The sequence below is a fragment of the Artemia sp. Qi Xiang Cuo genome, chromosome 7 (genome assembly GCF_049724085.1).
Source record: "Artemia sp. Qi Xiang Cuo chromosome 7, ASM4972408v1, whole genome shotgun sequence".
In the NCBI taxonomy this organism is placed as follows: domain Eukaryota; kingdom Metazoa; phylum Arthropoda; class Branchiopoda; order Anostraca; family Artemiidae; genus Artemia; species Artemia sp. Qi Xiang Cuo.
The window spans coordinates 1,872,791-1,884,068 of record NC_142800.1 but is presented as its reverse complement, the minus strand read 5'-3'; the positions used below and the strand labels follow the sequence as shown (position 1 = coordinate 1,884,068).

Genomic DNA, 11,278 nt, shown 5'->3' with positions numbered 1-11,278 from the left:
CTCTATTCTCTGAATTAGAACAAGCTTATCTAAAACCTCCTCATAAAAATGGATCTAGTCTATAATTAGTTGCCAACTTCCATTGAATCAATATTTTTTGCAGTAGCCGAGAGGTTGCAAAAATCTAAAATCACTTTGACATGAGCAATATTTGGTCGCCTGTACATCATGGTTTTTGTAAACATAGATACTTTAGCACAAAATTTCAAGAGATTATTAAGGATTTCCAGAAATTAGCTTATCTTAGTCTATCTTACGGCTGTTTTTACATGGACTTCATGAAAGATTTGTAAGGTTTTTGATACCTCTAGCTTTGGGCACAAAAATATTTCTTGCAATTAAGGATAAAACAAATGTTTCTTTCATTTCTGACTTTCTACATAGGCACAAGGATGCAGAGGAACAGTTCAGTAGATCCAGAATATATAGTAATAAATATAGTAAAAAAATAGTAAAACAGTAAAAAAAAAAATATTTACCTACTGTTCTTAGTTCACAGAATAAAATCTTCACAGTAACTAAGTAAGTCGATACAATCTTTGCAGTAACTAAGCAAGTCGATACAATCTTTACAGTAACTAAGTAAGTCGATAAAATCTTTACAGTAACTAAGTAAGTCGATACAATCTTTACAGTAAACCTCTAAAGAGGTTTTTGATACCTCTAGCTTTGGGCACAAAAATATATTTCTTGCAATTAAGGATAAAACGAATGTTTCTTTCATTTCTGACTTTCTACATAGGCACAAGGATGCAGAGGAACAGTTCAGTAGATCCAGAATATATAGTAAAAAAAATATATAGTAATAAATATAGTAAGAAAAATAGTAATACAGTAAAAAAAATATTTACCTACTGTTCTTAGTTCACAGAATAAAATCTTGACAGTTACTAAGTAAGTCGATACAATCCTTACAGTAACTAAGTAAGTCGATTCAATCTTTACAGTAACTAAGTAAGTCGATAAAATCTTTACAGTAACTAAGTAAGTCAAAAAAATCTTCACAGTAACTAAGTAAGTCGATACAATCTTTACAGTAACTAAGTAAGTCGATACTGTAAACAGTAACTAAGTAAGTCGATACTGTAAACAGTAACTAAGTAAGTCGATACAATCTTTACTGTAACTAAGTAAGTCGATAAAATTTTTACAGTAACTAAGTAAGTCGATACAATCTTTACAGTAACCAAGTAAGTCGATAAAATCTTCACAGTAACTAAGCAAGTCGATACAATCTTTGCAGTAACTAAGTAAGTCGATACAATCTTTACAGTAACCAAGTAAGTCGATACAATATTTACAGTAACTAAGTGAGTCGATAAAATCTTTACAGTAACTAAGTAAGTCGATACAATCTTCACAGTAACTAAGTAAGTCGATACAATCGTTACAGTAACTAAGTAAGTCGATACAGTCTTTACAGTACCTAAGTAAGTCGATACAATCTTTACAGTAACTAAGTAAGTCGATACAATCTTTACAGTAACTAAGTAAGTCGATAAAATCTTCACTTTAACTAAGTAAGTCGATAAAATCTTTACAGTAACTAAATAAGTCGATACAATCTTTACTGTAACCATGTAAGTCGATACAATCTTTACTGTAACTAATTAAGTCGATACAATCTTTACTGTAACTAATTAAGTCGATAAAATCTTCACAGTAACTAAGTAATTCGATAAAATCTTTACAGTAACTAAGTAAGTCGATACAATTTTTACAGTAACTAAGTGAGTCGATAAAATCTTTACAGTAACTAAGTAAGTGGATAAAATCTTTACAGTAACTAAGTAAGTCGATACAGTCTTTACAGTAACTAAGTAAGTCGATAAAATCTTCACTTTAACTAAGTAAGTCGATAAAATCTTTACAGTAACTAAATATGTCGATACAATCTTTACTGTAACCATGTAAGTCGATACAATTTTTACAGTAACTAAGTGAGTCGATAAAATCTTTACAGTAACTAAGTAAGTCGATACAATCTTCACAGTAATTAAGTAAGTCGATACAATCGTTACAGTAACTAAGTAAGTCGATACAGTCTTTACAGTAACTAAGTAAGTCGATACAATCTTTACAGTAACTAAGTAAGTCGATACAATCTTTACAGTAACTAAGTAAGTGGATAAAATCTTTACAGTAACTAAGTAAGTCGATACAGTCTTTACAGTAACTAAGTAAGTCGATAAAATCTTCACTTTAACTAAGTAAGTCGATAAAATCTTTACAGTAACTAAATAAGTCGATACAATCTTTACTGTAACCATGTAAGTCGATACAATTTTTACAGTAACTAAGTGAGTCGATAAAATCTTTACAGTAACTAAGTAAGTCGATACAATCTTCACAGTAATTAAGTAAGTCGATACAATCGTTACAGTAACTAAGTAAGTCGATACAGTCTTTACAGTACCTAAGTAAGTCGATACAATCTTTACAGTAACTAAGTAAGTCGATACAATCTTTACAGTAACTAAGTAAGTCGATAAAATCTTCACTTTAACTAAGTAAGTCGATAAAATCTTTACAGTAACTAAATAAGTCGATACAATCTTTACTGTAACCATGTAAGTCGATACAATCTTTACTGTAACTAATTAAGTCGATACAATCTTTACTGTAACTAATTAAGTCGATAAAATCTTCACAGTAACTAAGTAATTCGATAAAATCTTTACAGTAACTAAGTAAGTCGATACAATCTTTACAGTAACTAGGTAAGTCGATACAATTTTTACAGTAACTAAGTGAGTCGATAAAATCTTTACAGTAACTAAGTAAGTGGATAAAATCTTTACAGTAACTAAGTAGGTCGATACAATCTTTACAGTAACTAGATAAGTCGATAAAATGTTCACAGTAACTAAGTAAGTCGATACAATCTTTACAGTAACTAAGTAAGTCGATACAATCTTTACAGTAACTAAGTAAGTCGATAAAATCTTTACAGTAACTAAGTAAGTCGATACAATCTTTACAGCAACTAAGTAAGTCGATAAAATCTTCACAGTAACTAGGTAAGTCGATAAAATATTTTCAGTAACTAAGAATGACGATTAAATTGACAATGGGTTACCATACCAATCTTTATATGCAGGACCGGATTTACAGCCTTAACACTCCTAGGTCGAAGCATTTTTGCGGGATCTTCGGGGGAATACCCGAAAATTCGTGGTATAGCGGAAGCACTGAACAGATCGCAACTGAAAAGCCAAAAGTAATGAAAGAGAGAGATGATACTGAACTCTCAGCTGCTACTCTTGGGAAACATTTGACAGTTTATAAGTGGCCACGGAATTCCTGCGTTGTTTTAAAAAAAAACTTTTCTGTGAATAGGCAGCGCAGCGGCGGAGTGAACCTGGCACTTTGATGACAAATCATATCATGGTTCGTTTACACATTGCGGAAATCCGTCCGTTTCTGTTCGAACTATGGCTAAAATAGCGCTGCGTTTTAAGGCAAAGATTTCAAATTATTGCAACAGAATGACCTATGTTCTTACCCTCTTCTGAAAGCTGTTGAACAATAGAGACCCAAATGACACCGTTTTTCTTAGTTTTCTTATAGCCTCGGTGCGCAGGATCAAAGAAGCTGGGGTAGCCTTGAATCAAAGTTATAAGATCGTGTAGTTTTTGATAATCCATACTCATGATTTTATTCATTTAAAAATCTTGCCAAGATTCCGTCCTGATTTGACCAAAACGTTGCGGAAAGCTAGAGATTTATTTTAGCACGAAAACGAACGGAATTTCCGCACGGATTGCTAAATCCGCATGAATTTCCGCAAAGTGTAAACGAACCATCAGTCCAGTTTTTATTAAGAAACAAAATCACTCACTGATAATTTATCGTCCCCCCTGGCATTGTGCGTGCCTAGGCCCGGGCTTATTGGTAAATCCAGGCCTGTTTAAATGAAGTTTTAATATAATATAACAATAATTTCTGCCAGTAAATATCTTTTAGTAATTTAACAAAGTAATTGCGGATGATAGTTATTCCTTTTATTATACATGAAGTGCTTTCATTATTTGAAACCTTGTTAGAACATCATTATTAAAGCTCATTATTTCTTGTTTGAAGGAAAAGAGTGGCATGACAAATTTTGTGGAAAACAAAGGAGTGAAAATTTAATTTTATCAGTTGCTTTACTAGTTAGAGGACAAACTTACGGTTTTATGGATCCTTAACGCTTATTCCAAAGATGCAATCACTACCCTTCCAAATGCACCCAACCTCTAAAAATGCCATATAGGCTATTGTCTTAGGCTATAAAAAGTATTTTGTTTTCAGGTTTGCACGAACATTATGAACGAACTGTTGATCAGGTATATGCCATAAAAAATAATGCAAACCAACAAAATCAAGTTTTGTGTATGACCTGGGGCTATATCCGGCCCCATTATGAGAAAGGAGTTGGCATGGGCGCCCATAAGTGTCAAAAATTCTTTTAAATGTTTTCACGTTTATAACTTTATTAAATCAAAAATTAATTAATATTTTAATGAATAAATACCAGCATATGTATATTAAACTGACAATGCACATTTTTTTCAGTAAATTCACTTGAATTATTTTCAGTAAAATACAAATTATATTCTGGCTTTTAGAATGCATAGGGGTTTAGAACCCAATTCATATTAATTTCTGCTTGTTTTGAGTTTGACTCTGTTATTCATTTTAATTTCTGTTTGTTTCGGGTTTCATTTATTTATTGATACTGAATTGTGGTAGTTGTATGCTTGGTAGATTGTTTGATTCTATTTTTGTTCATTTTTGGTTTAATAGAGTTCTTTACTTTTTTTTTGAAAAACTTATTTTGGGAAAAACATTTTTTTTTGAAAATTTTATATTTCCTCAAGTTGACCTGATAAAATAAAACTTAATATCATTCTCAAAAGGTTCTATCTATGCTCTTTAGAAACTTGGATACACTTACACTCTTTTGATTTATTTAAATTGTAAGAGCAGAAGTAATAACAGTAGTAGCCCCGAAAGTTTCAACTTAATACCCCCAGTCGTTCTTGATATATTGTTGGAGTGTCTTATTGGCAACCGCAAACACAATACTTTTTTTGTTTAGTTTTAAAGCAGCATTTAGTTATATAGCATAATGGCCAATTGCATAATTATGGGGGATGGACATGCCCAATATCCCTAAAGACATTGTTGCTGGACCGTTCTACTATGCTGGAGAAGATAGTTGTCTCAAAATTTTGACTGGATGCATTTGGGAAATAAATCGGCTTGAGAGACGGGCTGATTAACCTCCAATCTCATTTTACTCTTAGAAAGGCCACTAGAACTTTTAATTTTGAATTGAATTAGCTTCTTCTAATGTTTCCGTAATATTTCTAGCTGCTATAGAGTGGTGCTGCCTATGATATTGCTTATATGCCTTTTTGAAAACCAGCATGCATACAGTTTTTTATTTAATTGGAACTCCCCCTAAATAATTCCTAAGAGTTTTACCTTAATACTCTTACCGTCAGTAGTTACAGTAATTGTAGTGGTAGTATTAAAAGTATACACATAGTGCCCCCTGGCTAGTTCAAAATCCCCACAACTTACTCTTAAAGGTCTAATTTAATAATATAAGTTGTTCTTGAGGTTTTGCTTTGTCACCTTTTTGAAAGTCCACATGCTCATAGTTTGTTTTTATTTAGTTCAACGTCAGCCTAAATATGTCTTATATTTTATTACTGAAGACATTGTTATATTCTCTTTGTACTGTTGGTTACAAAATTGCCAGGCCATCTCACAATTTCGATCGACTGTGTTTGGGGAAAAGAGGATATCAGGGGAGGGGGGCTATTTTCTTTCCATTACGCTTGACTCCTAAAATGGAACTAGAACTATAAATTTCGAATCAAATGAACCTCCTCTAAAGTTAACACGACCACCCCTTCATAAAAACCATACATTCCCCCGGGGCATAAATTACAACCCTTAACCCCATACTCTAGGGGGTTGTGTCAATCCCAAAGGCCGTGTTATGAGATCTGTTGACTATTTTAAACACATGGCTATGTCAAAATTTCTATCAGGTGCATTTGGGAAAAATATGACGTGGGCGGGTATAGCTGCGCTCCCATATATTTAACTCTTAAAAATGACACTTAAACTTAAATTTAAAATTCCGATTTCCAATCCAATGAGCCCCCTCCGAAGTTTATATGACCATCGTTTCCATAAAAACCTTATTTTCCCTCGGGGCATAGCTTACAACCCATGCCCTGAGGACTAGGGGGGGGGGTGTCTCATCCTCAAAGACATAATATCTGGACTTTTAAACTACGTCCAACAAAATAACTATCTCGAAATTTTGATTGGAAGTGTTCGGGGAGGTGATTGACGTGAGGGAGGGAGGAGGGCTGGTTACTCTCCATGAGCTCTTTTTAAAGTTTCTGTGACATTACTTTCTATAAGAAGTGCCCTGGCCTAAAAAAATAAAAATAAATAATATATTGGGCCCACATCGCTCTTTGCTTAGGCAGCGCTATCACATTGCCTGTGCAGGGTTGCCACTCGGCCGGTTTTTTGGGTGCCACTTTGGGTGGCAAAATAGTGTCAATTTTGTGTAAAAAGTGTCATTTTCCGAAAATTTGCCACTTGCGACTCATCGCCTCATTCGCGCTTATATCAACAGGCTTTTTAAATTGAAAATATTCGCCAATCCGCTTGGGATCATCCCCGCTTGGTTTCCCACATCTTTAATTTCTCCAACATGAAGTGTCGTATCTAATGCCATCTATGAACTACAAAAAAGAAATTTTGATTTTACTTGATTAGTGCTTATTTTTAGCTTTGTACAGCCATTCCACTATTGTCAATTTTTCAGCCCCCCCCTTAAAAACCTAATAAAACGCACATTATGCATACTGTATAAAATGGCAACTCGTCCCACAGAGTACTTTCTTCTCTTTTTTTTCAAAACCTAGTGAAAAACTATAAGACAGCTATATAATGTAATCTATGTATCACAACCTGAATATAATAAGTTTCACGAGAACTCTCGCCACTCCCAGTAAATTTTTCTTTGCGATGTCTCCAGGGACTAGGGCATAGGAACAGTCAACTAGCATTTTAAGTATCAATATGAAAGCACCTTTATAATAAAAAAAAACGAGCATTTAGTGTATCAGCGTGAAAGCACATTTACAATAAAATATTAGTGGGATTATAATAACTAAAATGAGGAAGTGCGTCCAAATTAAAAAAATTTAAATAAGAAAAAAAAAAGTGAAATTAGATTGTGATTTTGCTAATGATTGCATAGGATTAAAGATAATGGAAGATTTGGTATCAATTTTGTTTTTAGTATGATGGTTATGTATGAATATTCATTTGTCCATTGCCAAGAGTTCAAAGAAAAATATGAACGGAAATATTAGAGCGCATTTTTGCGTCACTGGCCCAGTCACTGAAGAGGTCACTAGATATTCTTGTGGGACACCAGTGAGCTCAGTGGATGTTTTTGCGTTACTGAGTCGTTGTGTGATGTCACCAGTGAGCTTTTCAGTCACTGTTGAGTCACTGGCTCAGTGACTGGTTACAATAGTTACAGCTATTAACATAGTGGCGTAAAAATACACTCTTAGCTTTTCTTGCTGTTTTCTTCTTTGAATTGTAGTCAACCCTCAACTAATAAAACATAAAAATTGAATTTGGACCCACTCAAGAATTTCAAACTGCTTGAATGACTTTTCGTCTATGAGCCTACAAATTATTGCAACAACACAAAATAGTTGAACTAAACAATTGAAAACAATTGAAGGCTTCTCCACCACATTGCAGTTAAATGTCTATCTCTGCCCGCTCTATTGCCAAGTATTTCGTACCCGAAGATCATCTTCGCTTATCAGTGATAAGAACATAAAAATTTCTCACACACAGATAGAGACAAACGCGTTAATGTTTTTCACTGCAGAGTAAGATTCTTGCATCCAATACTTGCCGAGCGCAAAGTTATAATAAAATTCTTAACTGACAGAAAAAGGATATCGATGTGCATCTACACTGACGGTTGTCCTTTCCGTTTTCTGTCTGAAAAAAATCTTTTTTTTGTAAAATAGTGCTACTTAGCAAAAAAGGTGCACTTTTGCTAAAAAGTGTCCTAATAGTGTCAGGTGTCCCAAAAAGTGTCATTTTTAAAAAAAAAAAGTGTCAAAAGTGACACTAAAGTGTCACCGGTGGCAACCCTGCCCGTGATATTTTTGTCTTGAGATTCCAATTATGCAGCATTGACAGTTCCGATTAAACCAGGTAAGCCTCCCTCCCCTAAAATTCAGCCTATGGGCGCCCATGGGAGTTGGTGCTTTTACAAGCGTAGCAATTGGCATATTGTTGAATCAACTTCAAAAAATGCATCGATTGGTATACCATGCTTGTCTTTTAGCTACCAAATTAATAAAAAACTTATATTTACCAACAATGGAAAATTTGAATACCATTTGGAGTTTATGAAAGAGAGTTGGTGATAGAGTTTAAGATTTCACAGGTATTCTGTAAACCAAACACATGAGGAAAAATGGGCGAATGCGGTGTCACCCATCTCCGCTTACTATAGGGGAGTTTTTGCGAGAAGACTTCTCCTAGCGGCAAAAAAGTGTCAGTCGCAAAAAAAGCAATTGAAAATGAGGCTGGCTTATAAGACAGGCTAGTGAAAATTATACCGGCTAATCAGGACTAACGAGAGAAAAAAGCAAGTTGTTTAAAAATAAACCACGCTTCCATTGTTATAATCAGGTTTTATGCATAAACCAGTGTTAATAATTGATCTCAGTCATTATATTACATAGTTTTAGAAAATGATATTAATTTTTTGAAGCAATGGATAATAATATGAAGAAAAAAAAGGTCAAAATTGGAGGTTTCATTAAAGCCATGAGCACAGTATTTTAACTTTAGCACCAAAAACTACTACCCAGAATCGTTCTCCAATAGCGTTCTAGATTCGCTTTCCAAGTCTAGCCGATTCTTGTCTTATCGCGAATAATTGTCTGGCAGCTTTCCGATACTCGCGAATGATGAAGATTTGCTACGAAAAGCTAAACCAGCTTCGTTTTCCATCTCGCAAAAAAGGCCTTTGCATTAGCTCACAATTAGAAAACTGCTATACATAGCCCTACTTACTTGGGCGCTATTGGCTTTGAAGCAAAATATAATATTTTCCGGATACTGTAGCAGAGTTTTAAAAACAATCCTTGTGCTGTAAATTTCGGGAACACTTGGATTTACCGTCAGTTTTCTTCCTTAATGATTAATTAGGGGCATGGCATATGGTTGTCTCCTCTGATTCGCTTTCATGATTAAGTAGCAATTTGTCATCGGCATTGACAATGTATTCTGTTTTAACAGTATTTTCACATGAATTTCCCTTGTTGCTTTCTGAAGTTGCAGCTCAAATATAATCAAATCACTAAGTTTTTGATAAAATCACCAGTTTTTTCGTAGAATTTCCAAAAATCACCGAAAAAATCAACGAATTTGGTGATTATACACAACTTGAAGAAGAATATATGGCGTTTTTTTTTCATTCGGATGAGCAATAGCAACGGTTTTTCCAATTGCACAAAGTGACACTTTGCATCCGTCACCGATGTGCATTACTACCATTGATTTCAAACAAGACATAGTTGTCTGGTAAAACTTTGTCACTAGGAAATTGTCCAGTAAAAAAATATATTTTAAATTCTATCATTTATATATCTTTCTATTTGATGGTAATAATATATTAAAAGTAATCGATATCATGGCTGATGAAAGACAGTTGATAATCTTGTAAATCTGTCTTTATTTTCTGCTGACGATTTGTGGAATTTTTGCTCCTATGAAAACATCCTGTTTCTTTCTGGGGTCGGTTTCATGTTTTCAATAAAGCGCTATTTTTAAAAATTCAACATATAGCGGAAAACATATCACTCCAACCTCCCGACCTCCTAGGTGGGAATCAGGGCATGATAAGCACGAGTGCTCCCAAGCTAGGGTTGGGGCCTCGGAGCGAGGATTCACGCCCCCGTCCCTAGCTAGCCGGGAGGAGAGCCCTAAGTTGCACCTCACAGCGGTGGAGTGGTGTAACATTCTATTAGTAGCCTAGCCCGACAAATAGAATGGCTAACCCAACGGGGTGCCAAGGGTCTGGGGAGCCTTCGGTCAAGTCAATTCCTATGAAACACCAATGGATATTGAAGATCAAATGCAGAAAGATACTACTATTACGGCGTTCGCGGTAGCCGACGCGGACCAGGTCAGGGTGGTGCCTGGCCCGACAAGTATGCAAGCCGCCCGATCAAGAAAACATCTGAATATTGGCGCGTGGAATGTTCGCAGCTGCAAGCTGGAATCCACACAACTGCTCCTTGCAAGGGAGCTGCAGAAGTATAAAATCAACGTTTGTTGTCTGTCAGAAACGAGACTTAATGATGTTCTGTCCAAAAAGTTGACCGTTTCCGTATCTGACTCATTCTACTTCTATAACTCGGGTCCTAATGATGGTTCCGGCCAGCAAGGAGTTGGGTTCCTAATAGACGGTTCTACTGCATCATGCGTCACCTCTTGGGAGCCAGTGTCACCCAGGATCGCCATGATCAGACTGAGAGGCCACATTAGCCACATAACCATAATCGCCGTGTACGCTCCGATAAGGGACAGTAGTGACGCGGTCAGAGATGCCTTTTATTATGACCTACAAAGAATCATCGACAAGACACTAAGGCGTGACATTCTCTTTGTAGCTAGAGACTGGAACGCCCAGCTTGGCAGAGTAGACCCCGACACAGCAGCAGCTATTGGCCGCCACACCGTTGGTAACAGATGCATCAATGGAGAAAGGCCCTTAAAGCTTGCCAGATACAACAACCTTTGCGTCACAAACACTCTCTTTGAGCACAAGAGACTCCACCTCGTTACATGGCATTCGAACGACGGCATAATAACAGCCCAGATCGACCACATCTTAGTCAGCAGAAGATGGAGGAGCTCCTGCACAGATGCCCGGGTATACAGAGGAGCAGACACAGGATATTTAAATGGATCCGATCACTATCTCCTCATTTGCAAAGTCCGTCACCGCCTTAGTAGACTGAAGCGACAGATGGCAGGGAAGCACATCGATGTTTCGAAACTAAGATGCCCGCAAATCAAAGCCGACTTCGAGTTGAAGTTAAGCAACCAGTTCGAAGCCCTGAATTGTCTCTCACTCGTCGATGAAGAATGGGCGCAGATAAAAATTGCGACACAGGACGTAGCTGAGGTGGTGCTTGGCCACACAAAATGA

General features: G+C 35.9%; 1 protein-coding gene across 1 annotated transcript; it reads left to right on the top strand.

Moving 5' to 3' along the window:
* The first annotated feature begins 10,180 nt into the window (after positions 1 to 10,180).
* LOC148949851 (protein CFDP2-like) lies at positions 10,181 to 11,278 on the top strand. Its single transcript, XM_089091413.1, has one exon. It carries the CDS (start codon positions 10,181 to 10,183, stop codon positions 11,276 to 11,278), a length of 1,098 nt encoding a protein of 365 aa, XP_088947539.1.